The sequence below is a fragment of the Camelina sativa genome, chromosome 3 (assembly GCF_000633955.1).
Source record: "Camelina sativa cultivar DH55 chromosome 3, Cs, whole genome shotgun sequence".
Taxonomy (NCBI): Eukaryota; Viridiplantae; Streptophyta; class Magnoliopsida; order Brassicales; family Brassicaceae; genus Camelina; species Camelina sativa.
In genome coordinates, this window is record NC_025687.1 from 27,557,327 (window position 1) to 27,574,582 (window position 17,256).

Consider the following 17,256-nt stretch of genomic DNA (forward strand, 5'->3'; position numbering starts at 1 on the left):
AATAGTCAATTCTCGTATAATCACATTCCATTTTCTTTTCTTAAAATAGAAAAACTCTAAAACACAATCAAATCTTCTAAAAACTTACTAAATCTTTCAAAATTTTAAAATATTAAAATCTTACTAAATCCTTAAAACATGAAGTTGAATACCCCCTCTTATTATTCTCCTTTTGGTTATTAATGTTTTTGGTCGACCCACAAGGCCACACAACTAATGATTGTGTTGAAAGAGTCTCCTAAGAAAAAAACATATACATTTCCTTTAAATTTCGACGATTCGCTCTGCTCTCTCCAAGAATCAAATATTTTCTCTCATTAATCAAAACAAAGTCTCTCTTCTTTACCCTCGTCTCCAACAAAACCTCCACTAGTGATTTGATCAAAAGTTGAAGCAAAAAAAAAGAAAAAGATCCTCAAAATTATGAATTTTGGGTCTTGCTTGGTTTGAACTTTGAAGTTCTTCTTGTTATAGAAAAAAAAATGATTTTGTTTTGCGAGCTCTTCTACAGCGAAGTTCAAGTTGCAGAGTGGGAGAAAGAGAGATAGATTTTATATAGTAAACACTTTTACATACATACATATCTAACATACACAAACTATACATATATATATAGATAGATATCATTACACAACAGATTCAGAGTAAGAAAAGGTTAGTTCGTCTTTTAAAGATGAATCAGATTCGTCTCTGTCTTTTTTTTAATTTATAAAATGGCTAACTTTGATGTTTCTTTCTTTTGATAACAGAGACATGACTACGAATTTAATGACGGTCACCGTGTCAAAGCCGTCGGAGATCGACTGCGCGAGATGCGAATGTTGCTGTATGACGGAGGAATACACGGCGATTTATATTGAAACCGTTCGGGACATTTACGCCGGTAAATTCATCTGCGGTCTCTGTTCCGAAGCCGTAAAGTACGAGATGTTTCGTTGGGGTAATAAAAAAGAGAGACGAATCGGACTCGACGAGGCTTTGGCGGTTCACATGAAGTTATGCGGCGACTTTGTTTCTTCGCCGTCTCCGAAGAAGGTTGATTTAATATCGGTGATCGGAGAGATGTTCAGGAGAAGACTGATTCTGAACTTGCCGCCGAGTGTCGTGGCGTCAGGAGCAACGACGGCGTCTCCGAGGAGTGCTGCGGCTATAGAAGGTGGGGAAATTTGTGCTGCGGCGGTGATTGGTGGAGGTGGAAGCTGTTTACCTGCTTTGTCCGGAGGTGCGTAGATCCGAATATTCTATTATCCGGAGAGGTATCTAACAAAACAGAGCAGAAGAAAAGTGCGGGCGCGCGCGGCGCGAGTGTGATCTCCTTGAGACGGTTGTTGGAAATATTGTTTATTTGAAAATTCGAGAAAAAATAATATAAAATACAACTGTAAATGAAATGTAAAAGAAAAATTCGATAGGTATTGGTTCGTTTGACTGTGTTCTTGATGATATATGACAATGTCAATTTGTTAATAAGAGTGACTAATTTTTGTTCTATTTTTTTTCTTTTCACCAGAGTGGTTTGAGTTTGACATATATATACTTGAGATATGACTATGTATGTGTTTGATTGTAGATAGCTTTCTCATTTTCCATTTTTAATAGTTAAGATTTCTGTGCGGCAATTATGATTTCACAAATGTCGTTCTAATTGATAACATTTTTGCTTTCATAACGAGATATTTTTGTAGTTTTAAATATAGGAATTTTTTTCACTTATTTATTTTATAAACAATATGTGAAAAAATAATTAGTTGATAAATTTCTTTCATAATTGCATTAAAACGATATCATAGTACTGTATTATTTAATATTGTGCGTGTTATCAATCGCAACCGTGATAATTCGTTCCTAATTATTGTTGACACTATTTGCTTAGATTTGTTTTCTTGATTAAGTGGATTCTTACGACCTTGCATGTGCGCATACCTAATGGATTAGCGATAAGATTATTCGTACAGCCAGGTTGGATTTTGTAGGACCTAATATTAATTTCTAACATGGTCTAAAGTCTTCAATAATCATTAATCCATATCGTAAAAAATAGAGGAAGAAGAAGATTCTAGGTTCCACTAATTTTAAATTCTTGAAACAAAGAATTGGACAACAAATTTAGCCGACTTCCACGAAATAAACGTTTTGCATCACTATAAACGAATAATGCTTTGTATTATGCGGTACAAAATTATTCAAAGAGATCATTTTCATGTATCTTATGTATACTTGGATTTTTCTTATTTATTTAAGTTGACATAAAAATAACATATATTTATTACTCGTGTATTATTATGTGATATGTATGCACATAAGAGGTATACAAACCGTTATTTGTATACCTATCTACTCCAGAAAACGACCAAAATCCACCCCAACTATTTCTGAAACGCTTTTTTATACTTGAACTCTTAGTTATCCCCAGCAAATAACAACCCCAAGTCAATTTCAATTTAAATTATCTATCCAAACTATTGATAATGTTGTAGATTTCAACATTCGTTTTAACAGGGTTAAATGGTGGATTAACGGTGCTGACTCAGATTACGACGTGGCATTATGCGTTGGTAAAACGACATCGTTTTGTACTTTTTGTGTGTGTTGTGACAAAAGCAAAACGACGTCGTTTGCAATTGGGGATTATAATTGAATCGATTTGGGGATAAATCGAATTTAGGGTTTTTGTTCTTCTTCTTCGCAAAGAGTGAAACCGAGATGGCTGATCAAAGAAGATGATTCCCAACCAGATGCAGATGCGGAGAGGCTGTAAGAATTGGTACGTCGAGGACAGCCAAAAACTCAAGAAGATTGTTTAGCTCTTGTCCAAGAGGATCCGAAGAGGTATTGTCAATTAACAAATTATTGTTGTAAATTTTGTTTACTTTGCTTTTTTTTTATTTGAGTATCGTGTATTGGTGCAGACTCGATGGTATCACACCTTTAAATGGACTGATGAGTGTATGGTTGAAGAGATTGAGGATTTGAAGTTGAAAATGGATAATGTGGAGGAAGACTCAATCACATTTCAAAAGAGTCTTAATGCTTGTGAAACAGAAGTTGGAACTCTCCAAATGGAAACTCGTGTTTGTGAAGTTGTGGTTGAAAAGGAGATAAGAGAGTGCAAAGTGGAGCTGCGCAGCTTGAACAATATGGTCGTATGTGTTGTGGTGATGATTTTGGTATACATGTTTATGTTTTGAGTTGTGATGTTTCTGTTTTGAATTGTGTTCTAATATGTAAGGATTGATCTTGTAATTGTGTGTAAGGATTGATCTTGTAATAGTGTGTAAGGATTGAGAAGAAGAAGTAATTGAAAGAAACTTTGTTCACATTGGCAAAAGTTACATAATTTAGTCACCATTCCGATCAAGAACATCCTAAAACCAACAACAAAAGTTGCATAACAACCGATGGCTTGCATCCAAAAACCTACCAAAACAATCCTAGTTTCTTCAAGCTTCAAAAACCTACCAAAACAAGCCTAGTTATCTTCAAGCGTCACAACCGATGGATTGGTTCTTGTGACTGAAATGCTTGTGACTGAGATGCTTGTGACTCATATCCATCCTCCGTTGGAGTTCTCTTCTTTGGCCTATGCATCTCCAGAACCATATTCTTACACTTGGTTATATTGTGGCCAGCTTCTCCACATCGCCCACAATGCATAATCCTCCTCTTCCTTGAAGCTTTCTTGGTTGGAGATTCATGTCTGGGCTTCTTTCTCTTTGGCTTCGGCTTTCTTCCTTTCATGTTTTCGATTTCTTCAACCAAATGTGCAGGTGGTTTGATTATATCACCAGAGTTCCTCCAAAAACGCAGACAATTAACTGGTTCTATGTTGTAGGAATAAATAAATCTCTGCTTTGCATTTGTGTACCATTCGGATGAGTAATCCTCTTGATTAAGCTTCTTCTGGGGAATGATTCGTAATGCATGACGACATGGTAGTCCACTCATCTCCCATTTCCTGCAAGCACAAGTACGCAATCCCATTTGCAAGCTGACAGATTTTCCACAATTAAGAACTTCACATTTACCAATTGCTAACCCTGAAACATACTTGGTGTATTTAAGTTTTTCCTGCTCCTCAGCTATTAATGTTGCAGCTCTCTTTGTGAACCTACCTTGTGGATATCTTTTTTCTTCTTCCTCAACTCAATTCATTGCATTGTTCTTCTCCGGATGATCTCCAACATCTCAATCATCAGAAAATACCTAGATGGATCGATTGCATTGTTAAATGATTCTGACAAGTTGTTGTGAACATCTACACATGATGTTGTGGGTTTGCAGAAGGCAAGACTGCAATTCTGTGGATTCCTCTGCATTATTGCTTCATACAACCTCATGTCATAAGCTTTAACCCTCTCCAGATTAGCCTCATACTCGGACATGATGTAACTCTCAGCAACACTCCAAAACAACCCTTTCATCTCACTTTGACATGGGAACTGTTTTTTTTAGATTCCCATATATGTGCCTTGCACACAGCATGTGTTCAACTTTAGGCAATTCGCGCTCTACAGCGTTCAACAAACCCTGCAAAAACAAAACAGTTGTGAGTTATTTAACAAAAAAACAACAAAGCCAAAAACCAACAATTAAGAAAACTGACCTTTTGCCTATCAGATATCACCGTAAAACCCTGACCATCATGAATATTTGGACAGTCAGCCTTAATGTTTCTTAAAAACCAAGCCCAATTATCTTCGTTCTCTACATCAACAATCGCCCAAGCAAATGGATACATTCCATTGTTTGCATCTCTCCCAACAGCTGCCAATAATTGTCCTTCAAGTATGGTTTTGAGAAAACATCCATTGAGTCCAAAGATAGGACGACACCATGTGGTCCACTGGTTTCTGAGATTCGCGAAACACACATAGAATCTGTGAAAATTTTCTGTTCCTTCATCATCCAAAACAGGGTTTAACTCCACTGTTGATCATGGGTTTGACCTAGTAAATAAGAAATAAGTAGTCAATAGTTAGACAAATAATCAAATCATTGACATAAGATTATTCAAATTCAATAACTCTACTTACCGTATCAGTCATGTGCGATAGTATTTGAGTCTAAAAAACTGCTCATCATGTTCCTTTTTGATGATAGCTAATGCTTTTACCTTGCCTTTTCTACACTTGTCTCTTGAGACAATCAAATTGAAGTTCTTCAGAAATTCCTCTTCCATTGTCTTCGGTTTAAAGTCAGGATCAGACCTTACATCATCCAAAAATATCTTTGCAATCACCCTTGATTTCAAGATCTTACAATATCCATCCGGAGTGCAAACATGTTCATCTTCAAAAGTTTTCACCTTGTACTTACCAATACACTCTTCATAGGAGCAGTAAATCATCCATTCACAAGGGACCTCACTTTCTTTTACACCACACACTGCTTCACACTTTTCTTTCCCCCATCGGTTTAGCTTAATATTGTTGCCACTTTTTAAAGCATAATCGACTAAAGCATCCTTGAACTCATCCAAGCTTTCAAACACTTGATGCATTTTCAACTCACCACTTCCTCTTTTGCATCTCACATGAACCTCATCATCACCTTCATCATCAGAGTTAGGAGGAGTATTGTGGTAGTCAAACTCCTCATCCTCATCATCATCAGCTAAATGAGCCACATTTCTTTCAACCCTCTCTTCCTCCTCACACGGCTCACCACCAATCTCTGCATCTTCTTCGCGTCCCTCTGTTGATTCATCCACAAATACATTCACATCTTTAACCCAACGAGCCCCATCTTACGGAAATTTCTTACAGTCAATTTCTTCTGCTCCTTAATTTCTTCAAAAGGGTAACAATACCACAACCTTTTCCCATAAAACGAATCACCCAAACGATTTCCCAGGATAGTAAAATATTCTTCAGCCTTACATTCAAATGTAGAATTCTCACCAACAATATAAGATTCTTCCCCAGCATCACTCGTCGTCCAACTCCCACCATAATAAACCGTGAAGGTTACATGAACAGCGTCGTCACTATAAATGATGTAGAAAATGAACATTAAAACAATGGACAATCACTTAGACACAAAATTTTACTTGAAATAAAAAAATTACCTCATTTTGTATTTCCAAACACCCGAAATTGGAACTACTCTCCTTAGATTTCGATTCGAGCCACAACAGCAAAGACCTACTCTCCCGAAATTCACAGAACAAGAAATCTACACTCTCGAAACCTAATCAATAACTCGCTCCCTTCGATTACAGCCCACAATTCTCTGTTTCAGTCGGTTTCACTTTTTGCGAAGAAGAAGAACAAAAACCCAAAATTCGATTATCCCCAAATCGATTCAATTTTAATCCCCAATTGCAAACGAGATCGTTTTGCTTTTGTCACAACACACACAAAAAGTACAAAACGACGTCATTTTACCGACGCGTAATGCCACGTCGTAATCTGAGTCAGCACCGTTAATCCACCATTTAACCCCATTAAAACGAATGTTGAAATTTACAACATTATCAATAGTTTGGGTAGATAATTTAAATTGAAATTGACTTGGGGTTGTTATTTGCTGAGGGTAAGAGTACAAGTATAAAAAAACGTTTTAGAAATAGTTGGGGTGAATTTTGACCGTTTTCCCTTTATCTACTCGGCAGCATCTTGAAACGGTATGACTGATAACATCAGGGACGATTTTTTATTAAACCCATGATTAGTCCCGAGTAATCATTATCTTAAACTTTAATCCGATTAACCTTTAAATTAATAGTCGAAAAGTATTATTTTTAAAGTTAAAACCCATACAATACAAGCATCCGTTTGAATTCCGAGACAACATAACATTAAACCGGTAAATCTCTCAGAACTTAACCGAAGTTGATGCCTTGCGCTAGAGGTAACTCGTTCCCATAGTTGATCGTACTGTCAAAATATTAAGTGGACCGTTTCAACGAATCAAAAATCAAAAACTTAAACCGGACACTAAGAAGAAAGGAGTAGAATTTTACCAAGTGGACCGACGCATGTACTGTTTCCATGAGTCGCTTCCAGCTTCACGACCACCACCAGTCGCTTTCTCGCCTCCAAAAGCTCCGCCAATCTCAGCTCCATTTGTCGGTATGTTCACATTCACGATGCCACAATCACTTCCAAGTGGTCTAGTAGTCATACCAACACAGTGAAAATCATTTCAGTAAATTTAACTTGAAATATTAAGGCGAGTTGTTTGTTTTTTCACTTTCTTATAGCACCTACCCGATCCACTTGAAGATGTTTTCGGGTTTGCGAGTGAATATCGAGCTGCTTAGACCTTGAGGAACAGAGTTGTTTATCGCAACAGCTTCTTCAAATGACTGTCCCCCAAAAAGTAAAAAAAATTAAGGCCTATTCCTGAAGAAAGTGGATGATTTTAGAGAGTTTTTATTACCTTAAACTTTAGAACATAGAGAACCGGAGCAAAGAGCTCTTCTTTAACAACAACAGCATCTGCTGATATCTCAATTATCGTAGGCTCCACAAAGTTTCCTTCACCTTCGACTACTTTACCGCCTGTTAGTATTTTACCGCCCTGCAAAATGCAAGAGAAAAGTGAAAGTTGGTAAGGTTTATCATTTTTAGCTGTTTGTATATTATATGGCAACACATAGAATGTGAGGTACTTGCCTGGGATTTGATGACTTCAATTCCTTTCTCAAAGTTCTTCTTTGATTCAGGAGTGTGTAATGGTCCTAACAATGTCCCTTTCTCAAGAGGATTACCGATTTTGACTTGTTTGTATGAAGGAATCAGTTGCTCAAGTACTTTGTCGTAGATACTCTCATGCAAAAGCTTATTTAAGAAAGAACAACGTTTAAAGCATTAAGCAAAAGGAAAGGTAGTAGCAACAAAGTTATAAGGGGATTAACAAATTTTACCAGCCTACGGCAAGTTGTACAACGTTGACCAGCGGTTCCAACAGCAGCAAACAGAACAGATCGAGCCGCTAACTGTATGTCAGCATCATCCATGACTATGATTGCATTGTTTCCACTCAACTCAAGCAAAGTTTTTCCAGATCTTGCACTCACTGTTTGTTGTACCGTTAAACCCACCTATGCATAATGAAAATATTCAAACAGGAGACAATGACGAGCAGGCTCACTTGGATAGTGGATTATAGTAAAAGTAGTACCTTGGAGCTTCCAGTAAAAGATACTAAGGGAATGCGTTTGTCTTTGGCTATTGCTTCACCAATTTCAGCCCCACCACACATGGCCGTAAAAATGGCACCTGGTAGATTGTTCTTCTCTAAAACTTCAGCCACTAGCTTGGTCATTGCAATAGTTATCAACGGTGTAGTTGGAGCACCTTTCCTGTGGTTACACATGTATCAACTACACTAATCAGTAATCAAACCAAAAGAAATTGCATTGTCAACATTAATGTTATGTCATTAATGTTTAGGAAACGTTTGATTAGGTAGACAATAGTTAGACAGTAACTGTAAACAGCTACTAGGGTAAAATTCAGAGCACAATTCAGAGTCAAATTCGTTATTTACCAGACAACACAGTTTCCGCAGACCAGTGCAATACAAGCATTCCAACCTGCAATAACACAAAATTATACATATACTTCAAGAATGGAACGCAGACAGACAAACTTCTCTTCGTATTGCATTATCAAGATTTGAAATCGGGACACAAGACTTACCAAGTACTGCACATGGGAAATTAAAAGCTGTGATAACACCAACAATGCCAAGGGGATTCCACATCTGTTTTACAATATCCAAGCAGTATGTTAATTTTGCTACTCTTAAAGGAAGTATACTACACAACTCCTAGGAAAGAAACTCGCAATCACCTCCAACATCATGTGTTCTGGGCCTGAAACGAAGAAATGATATGAGTTAAGAAAAATCAATCTTTCGGTAAGATATGGAAAACAGGAAAACAAGCATCTCCAAATCCAAGTGGCTTTAAGTAATTTGGGAGAATATTTGTTATATAACTCTAGCAGGTGCCATTAAGAAGAAGCCAGAACTCACGTTCTGAAGGTATGACAGATCCATTGAGTTGTCGGCTCAAACCCACAGCAAAGTCACACATGTCAATCACTTCCTGCAAAGGTTCCAGTAAATGCGTTATATGAAGCTTATTAGCATATATGCATATGTTCCTTATTTTGGTAAAATAGTGTCACAAAGTTGAATGAGTTGAACGCATAGTTTTTTATCACAAAGCTTTACAGAGCAAAACATAGAGTACCTGAACTTCTCCGATTCCTTCAGCAAGGATCTTTCCCATTTCAAGTGAAAGAAGACGGCCAAGGTAGTCAAGTTTTGATCTAAGTGCATCACCAATCTGTCTCACAATATCACCTCTCTTTGGAGCCGTAACCTGTACTGACATATCTCGTCAGCAATTTTGCTTTGGAAAGCAATACGCTTAATGAAAAAGTTTAAGTAAAATGAAAACCTGCATCCATATCTTAGCAGCTTGCTCACAAGCTTTCAAACCTTGCTCGTAATCTTCTAGAGAAGCTTCCACAACTTGAGCAATTGGCTGCATCAGTGTTAATAAAAAAAAAACAAATTTAAATCCACAAACTATAATAATCCAGTTTATGATGAAAAATTTCATCAACAGCAACAAAAACAAGAATCAGAGATCTAATTGACTCTCTCAACACAGAACCTGATTGTCAGCAGGATTGAGAGTGGAAACAAGAGGTCCGTTAGCTTGCCATTTGCCAGCAACGTAACAACCCAAGTTGTGAGAAGACAACCCAATCTCACTCAGAAACTCGTACTCTTTCTTGTTCGCTGAACCCATCTCTCACTCTGCAAACAAAAGATCATGGAATAAAGGAATGAAATTGATTGTAACAAAAACCCCAAAAAGAGAACTCCTCAAGGATCAGAGAAAATTTAATCACCTGATGATGATTCTTATTCCTTGATTGTATCGAAGAAGTGAGGCTTCGGGTTTAGCTTTGATCACGGAAGGCTTAATAAAGGTGAGTGAGAGAGACGTGTACGTCTTTGGTTAAAAAAAGAGAGCGATTGATTATTGGCTGAAGGCGATAGCTGAGCTGCTGTGTTCATCCTTTACCACTTTAACGTTTTGGGCTTCATCCGTATCACTGTATATTAATATTAATAGAAAAGCACTCTCGTGTGGTTGCCACAAACCTTATTAATTAATCCTAATTATATATATATTATTATAAACTTAAACAAAAATTCATTAAATAAATTAAATTATTTATAATTATTTAATTTGAAACTATATTATATTTCTTTAAAAAATAACAAATTAATTTTTTTTAAAAAAAATAATTATTTGTGTTTTATTAAAATAAATTTTATATAAATATTTTATCGCGTTAAAATTATTATTTACTTTCAAATATTTTACGAATAAAACATATTTTTATATAAATAAATGTAAATTTGAATAAAATAAAAAGAAGAATTATTTACATATTTTATTTTACATAAACAAATATCAAATTTCAAATAATAAATATTTACCTAGTGTATATTACTAATGTAGTTAATAAATGTGGTATTGTCACGTGTCCAATGCTTTTCGTTTGCCGGTGTTAAGAAAGAGACAGAGACAGAGGAAGAGGAGGAGGACTTCTTTGTTGTTGTTATCGCCATTGCCACGATTACCATCTCTTTCCATTTTTTCTTTACCAGGCCGCTTATGGCCCGGCCCATTAAACTATTCAAACCGGTTTAACATTTGGTTTTCCGGGTAAGCTAAAAAAACTTTCCCGTTTGACTTTGATATTATTAATTACGAGTTCCGGATCAAATAAACCCACCCGATTAGGATTCTAATTAAGCAAGTAAAGAATCCGACGGGACACTAGTGATTCTTCAAATCACCGATCGATTCGATTTTGCCGTGAGGAGAACACGCTTTGCTGATCGCAGACAGCGGCGATTCATTTCGGTGAGCAACTCAACCTTTGATTCAATCCAAACCCAGAATCCTAGGGTTTCTCACTTTTGTTTGAAACCCTAGGCTCTGGTTCGTCTCAGGATCATCTATGGTGGGTAAATTGTTTTGTTGATACGATACAAGGTTTCGGATTTGGAGAATGATTGCTGTGAATTTCATGTATAGCTTGAGCAATCCCAGATTTCGCGGGGTTTTCAATGGGCTTTGCGCTGTAATTATCTTCATCTTCTTCTTTGATCAGACCGATATACTCAGGAACCCTTTATTAAAGAATCTGTCTTTCGTTGATGCTAGTGGTAGAGCAACTGTTTCCCAAGGTCAGTTTAGTAATGGGTTTAGCAAGTTTACTGTAACTCGTCGACATATGAGTGACGTTGATGAGACTCATGGTTCTTCTGGTAATAATAATAACAGCTTGAGTGGTGGCGGTGGTGGTGATAGTACTACTGTATCGTGCTCTAGGTTACATGAACACAGAGGTTATGCTGATCAATGTGAATTCTTGAAATCGAATCCGATTTGTTCTCCAGATGGGTTCTTTGATTACCTCAACTTCTTTTACTGCTCCTGCGGAGAGGTTAAGATCTTGGGTTATGTTGTGTTAGGGGTTTGGCTTGTTGCGTTGTTTTATCTGTTGGGTAACACTGCTGCAGATTACTTTTGCTGTTCGTTGGAGAAGCTTTCTAAGCTTTTGAAGTTGCCTCCAACTGTTGCTGGTGTTACTTTACTTCCGCTTGGTAACGGAGCCCCTGATGTGTTTGCGAGTATAGCTGCTTTTGTTGGTTCGGATAAAGGGGAAGTTGGTCTTAACAGCGTCTTGGGTGGTGCGGTGTTTGTGACTTGTATTGTTGTTGGGATTGTTTCGCTTTGTGTTGCGGATAAAGAAGTTAAGATCGACAAGAAGTGTTTCATCAGGGACTTGAGTTTCTTCCTTTTCACATTGGTTGCTTTGTTGGTGATTTTGATGGTCGGTAAGGTGACAGTGGGTATCGCCATTGCGTTTGTCTCCATCTATGTGCTCTATGCTTCTCTTGTTGCTGCGAATGAGATTCTGAGGAAACATTCAAGGAGGTTGAAGCTGGATTCTTTTATGCCTTTGCTCCCGGTGCAAGGAAGTGTGTTCTCCCCAAGTGTTGATGAGGATATTCCTATGTACAGCCCCTTGCTAGAACTTGACACCGAGGAAGGTCCACCTCGGCTACATGATTCTCTACCACAGTGGATGTGGGCTACAAATGTAGCCATCTATTCAAACCATTTCTCAAAAGCAAATGCAAATGATGAAGAAAGACCTCCATGGGGATGGACTGAAGACGGTGTAGAAGTCGAGAGCTCGTTATGTTTGAAAGTCACATCCATGCTTGAAATGCCATTGACGATTCCTAGACGGTTGACAATCCCTTTAATCGAGGAAGATAGCTGGTCAAAGACGTACGCTGTGGCTAGTGTCTCATTAGCTCCTGTTCTAGTTTCTTTTCTTTGGAGCAGCCAAAATGAGACGAGTCTTCAAGCTAGCGTTGTAGCCTACTTTATCGGCATTGTGATTGGAACTACTCTTGGATATCTTGCATACAAAAACACAGAGCCAGATCGTCCGCCTCAAAGATACTTAATCCCTTGGGTACTAGGTGGATTCATCATGAGCATTGTATGGTTCTACATGATTGCAAACGAACTTGTTGCTCTTTTGGTTACATTTGGTGGAATATATGGAATCAACCCGTCGATACTTGGTCTAACCGTACTTGCTTGGGGAAACTCAATGGGTGACTTAGTGTCAAACATCGCATTGTCGATGAATGGTGGAGATGGCGTACAAATCGCATTATCAGGTTGCTACGCTGGTCCAATGTTCAACACGCTTGTTGGATTAGGTATGTCGATGTTTCTTGGTGCTTGGTCGAAGAGTCCAGAGACTTACATGATCCCGAAAGATAATAGCTTGTTCTACACTCTAGGATTTCTAATATTTGGTTTGATCTGGGCTCTTGTGATGCTCCCTCGCAACGAGATGCGACCGAGCAAAGTGATGGGCATTGGTCTGATCGCATTGTATCTGATATTTGTCACTTTCAGGCTCAGCTCCGCCATGGGATTCATACCTTGGGCTTCTTGAAACGCCAATGTAATCAGCTCCTGTATTGGCTTATTGTATTCATCATCTAGTTAGAGATATCCCACTGGTTCTGAAGTAAATGTTTGTTTGTATTTTTTATGTTAATGTAACTGATAATGAATCTGAGCCATTGGCATGTATTCGAAAATGGAAATTGATGGGCCTTGATACTAATGGGCTGAGTTTATCAACTCAATAATGTTGTTTCGCCATCTTCCCACTTTTGTGCATCGTCGTCACGTGGTAGTGCGACGATATTCATATCGAACAAAATAATTGTTTATCTGATTTAAAATTTTCAAGTTACGTACGTAACACAGAAACATACTTTTTTATAAAAATAACTTATAACGTGTTGAAGAAAACAATAATATATAACAATATTTGTAATCTCGAATAGACGAGTTTAACCAATAATAGTTTACTCAATTATTTTTGCTTAGTTAATAATTAGATTTACTAATCGAGAAAACATTATTTTAAACCACCGGAAAATTCCACACCAATATATAAACTAATAAATAGTTGGACATTGTTATCATTTTATTTTAGCAACGAACAATTTGTATCGGATATAACTACTCTCAATCCACTCCGAAAAGAACAAGAAGATGATGACAAAAATAAAAAGAACAAGAAGTCAAANCCCGAAGTAATAGTAGTATATGTAAGAATCCGAAACAAATACATATATGTGAGATTGATGTGTGGTCAGGTTGAGTTATATGTCAAATTGTCGTGACATATAGGCCATATCCCTTAAATTAAAAACCACATATACTAATGTATTGTATAATTTACAACCATNGGCACATAGGTTACATGTACTTATTGATTCTCTCGCATTTAATTGAATAGACTATGGAGAAAAAAATGGGTCCAATAGAGCAATGTAAAGTATGTGCCGTCGTGGAGACCAAGGCGTAAGGCTAGTCATGTCGTAGAAACTTTATCCACATGCATTTATATATTTCTTCTCTTGCGCATGAAGTAAACATATTACGTGATAGCTTATGTCATTAGTCATTTGACCCTTTTTATAAGGGGAGGTATAATATATATAAAATTTGATGCCATATATCAAAATCTCGTAACATTATAAATATATAGTACATAAATATAAAGATATAATAGTGTTGGAAGTCTTGGAATATGCTCAACTTAGGACAAGACATCCAAGAACATGTTATATCTTATTGCTCTGTTCTCGCAAAATGACAACTCTGACACTCATATGGGTTGTTTTAATTATTTTNCGCTTGTTGGATTAGGTATGTCAATGTTTCTTGGTGCTTGGTCGAAGAGTCCAGAGACTTACATGATCCCGAAAGATAATAGCTTGTTCTACACTCTAGGATTTCTAATATTTGGTTTGATCTGGGCTCTTGTGATGCTCCCTCGCAACGAGATGCGACCGAGCAAAGTGATGGGCATTGGTCTGATCGCATTGTATCTGATATTTGTCACTTTCAGGCTCAGCTCCGCCATGGGATTCATACCTTGGGCTTCTTGAAACGCCAATGTAATCAGCTCCTGTATTGGCTTATTGTATTCATCATCTAGTTAGAGATATCCCACTGGTTCTGAAGTAAATGTTTGTTTGTATTTTTTATGTTAATGTAACTGATAATGAATCTGAGCCATTGGCATGTATTCGAAAATGGAAATTGATGGGCCTTGATACTAATGGGCTGAGTTTATCAACTCAATAATGTTGTTTCGCCATCTTCCCACTTTTGTGCATCGTCGTCACGTGGTAGTGCGACGATATTCATATCGAACAAAATAATTGTTTATCTGATTTAAAATTTTCAAGTTACGTACGTAACACAGAAACATACTTTTTTATAAAAATAACTTATAACGTGTTGAAGAAAACAATAATATATAACAATATTTGTAATCTCGAATAGACGAGTTTAACCAATAATAGTTTACTCAATTATTTTTGCTTAGTTAATAATTAGATTTACTAATCGAGAAAACATTATTTTAAACCACCGGAAAATTCCACACCAATATATAAACTAATAAATAGTTGGACATTGTTATCATTTTATTTTAGCAACGAACAATTTGTATCGGATATAACTACTCTCAATCCACTCCGAAAAGAACAAGAAGATGATGACAAAAATAAAAAGAACAAGAAGTCAAATATATCATTTTCTTGGTGAATGGTTTCCAAATTACACTATATAGCATTGGCACATAGGTTACATGTACTTATTGATTCTCTCGCATTTAATTGAATAGACTATGGAGAAAAAAATGGGTCCAATAGAGCAATGTAAAGTATGTGCCGTCGTGGAGACCAAGGCGTAAGGCTAGTCATGTCGTAGAAACTTTATCCACATGCATTTATATATTTCTTCTCTTGCGCATGAAGTAAACATATTACGTGATAGCTTATGTCATTAGTCATTTGACCCTTTTTATAAGGGGAGGTATAATATATATAAAATTTGATGCCATATATCAAAATCTCGTAACATTATAAATATATAGTACATAAATATAAAGATATAATAGTGTTGGAAGTCTTGGAATATGCTCAACTTAGGACAAGACATCCAAGAACATGTTATATCTTATTGCTCTGTTCTCGCAAAATGACAACTCTGACACTCATATGGGTTGTTTTAATTATTTTTGGGCTTATGTATATGCCTTTTGATGTTTCTACTGATCAGTTTAATGTTGGATTTATATGTATGTGCATAACAATTATTTTTATGTGAAATCACCAGATTGAAAACAATTAGTATGATCGGTACTCATGCATGTTATTATGTTAGCAAAAGTTTATGATTCATGAGAATAACAGGGAATCGTTTGTTTTATGAAAAAAACAAAACAGAGAATTCATTGTATGTAGATTTGTTTTGATATTTACAAATAATATCGATTCTTTGGATTTAAAGTTGTAATTAAACTTGTATAGTTTTATATGCAATTGATAATGAATGATATATTATATTACCCTATGTCCCTATAGAAAACTGTATCCGTTTATCATCTTGCTCAAGTAATGTGGATCATGTACAGTATAATATATACTATCGAATTAACAACCATTAAGCTGAAGACAAACTAGGCGATATGACTCATCTTGTCAATCATTGAAATTTCTTGTTATCATTGCATTGTAATAAAGCATACGAAAACAAGAAGACACATGTGTATATTACAAAGTGTTTTAAAAATTACATAAATGGTTTTATGATTCAAAAAGGGAAGACATGAAAACAAGTTCATGCCCTCTAAACTAAACCGTCTATTTGCCCTGCGATATTATTGGAAACACAAGAAAACATAATATGTGTTGCCCATTTCTAATCTAATTGATACCTCTCTCACTTGGCTCCCCTACCTTCCTTTGTTTTGTTTTCGTTTCAAACAAATATGTGATGATCAGGTTACAATTATTGGGTCTATCTATTTATTAATATTATGTATAGCTTTACTAGCTAACATTTCTCAATCAACGTCTTTGTTTAGCCTACCCGAAGTAATAGTAGTATATGTAAGAATCCGAAACAAATACATATATGTGAGATTGATGTGTGGTCAGGTTGAGTTATATGTCAAATTGTCGTGACATATAGGCCATATCCCTTAAATTAAAAACCACATATACTAATGTATTGTATAATTTACAACCATAAAATAGTACTATTTTACGGAATATGTCACATGTCACATGAAAGGTCACTGACCCCAAAAACTTATTTATTTTCCTATTACGTGTATGTGTGTGTGTATATATTAGTTTCTCAGTATGGTGACTCTCTAAAACATAATATATCTCTCTTTCTCTTTCATTTCTCCAAATTTGTAACCCACAATAATATGGATCCGCGCATCGCCGCAACCTCAGTCTTCCGGTGGTCTCGGAGTCGCCGGAAGATTCATATCCGGCGTCGTAAATCGCAGGTGGTGCGTCTTGGCGGGAAGAACAATGCGGTATCACGTGGCGGATTCTCGTTAAAGAAGATGGTGAGGAGGATGAAGCTAAGGTGGTTGAAACTACACTACGTGAGACTTGTGAAGAAGATCAAAGGTTTTTATCGTAATTTGGTTAAAGAGTTCGTAGACGCAGGAGCTGAGCTTGAAGCGATTCAGCAGCGAATGGCGGTTGAAGCGGCTTCGTTTGCGGTTCCCGGTTTAGGTCTCTCTTTCTCTTCCTTGTCAGTCCATGACCGAGCACGGTATTTTATTGTATAGT

General features: G+C 36.6%; 4 protein-coding genes across 7 annotated transcripts; 3 read left to right on the top strand and 1 right to left on the bottom strand.

Annotated features, from left to right (window-relative positions):
* On the top strand, positions 208-1,491 carry LOC104778344. Its single transcript, XM_010502771.1, has 2 exons — positions 208-654; positions 750-1,491. The coding sequence occupies exon 2, from the start codon at positions 754-756 to the stop codon at positions 1,228-1,230; it is 477 nt and encodes a 158-aa protein (XP_010501073.1). The 5' UTR covers positions 208-654; positions 750-753; the 3' UTR covers positions 1,231-1,491.
* On the bottom strand, positions 6,684-10,025 carry LOC104778346 (aldehyde dehydrogenase family 7 member B4-like). Its single transcript, XM_010502772.2, has 15 exons — positions 9,876-10,025; positions 9,635-9,780; positions 9,416-9,502; positions 9,206-9,337; positions 8,986-9,058; positions 8,802-8,824; positions 8,649-8,712; positions 8,497-8,542; positions 8,128-8,308; positions 7,871-8,047; positions 7,620-7,784; positions 7,384-7,524; positions 7,212-7,309; positions 6,965-7,114; positions 6,684-6,878 (listed from the first exon to the last, which is right to left on the bottom strand). The coding sequence occupies exons 2-15, from the start codon at positions 9,770-9,772 to the stop codon at positions 6,824-6,826; spliced, it is 1,530 nt and encodes a 509-aa protein (XP_010501074.1). The 5' UTR covers positions 9,773-9,780; positions 9,876-10,025; the 3' UTR covers positions 6,684-6,823.
* On the top strand, positions 10,758-14,715 carry LOC104778347 (cation/calcium exchanger 4). 4 transcript variants are annotated; one of them, XM_010502776.2, is made up of 2 exons: positions 10,758-12,790; positions 14,304-14,715. In XM_010502776.2, the coding sequence occupies exons 1-2, from the start codon at positions 11,052-11,054 to the stop codon at positions 14,539-14,541; spliced, it is 1,977 nt and encodes a 658-aa protein (XP_010501078.1). In that variant the 5' UTR covers positions 10,758-11,051; the 3' UTR covers positions 14,542-14,715. The 4 variants fall into 4 exon arrangements, with proteins under 4 accessions (XP_010501078.1, XP_010501076.1, XP_010501079.1 ...); XM_010502774.2 differs by having other exon boundaries at positions 10,758-12,786; positions 14,300-14,715; XM_010502777.2 differs by lacking the exon at positions 14,304-14,715 and adding an exon at positions 12,989-13,202 and having other exon boundaries at positions 10,758-12,786.
* LOC104778348 lies at positions 16,772-17,255 on the top strand. The gene has a single exon (XM_010502778.2). The coding sequence runs from the start codon at positions 16,881-16,883 to the stop codon at positions 17,253-17,255; it is 375 nt and encodes a 124-aa protein (XP_010501080.1). The 5' UTR covers positions 16,772-16,880.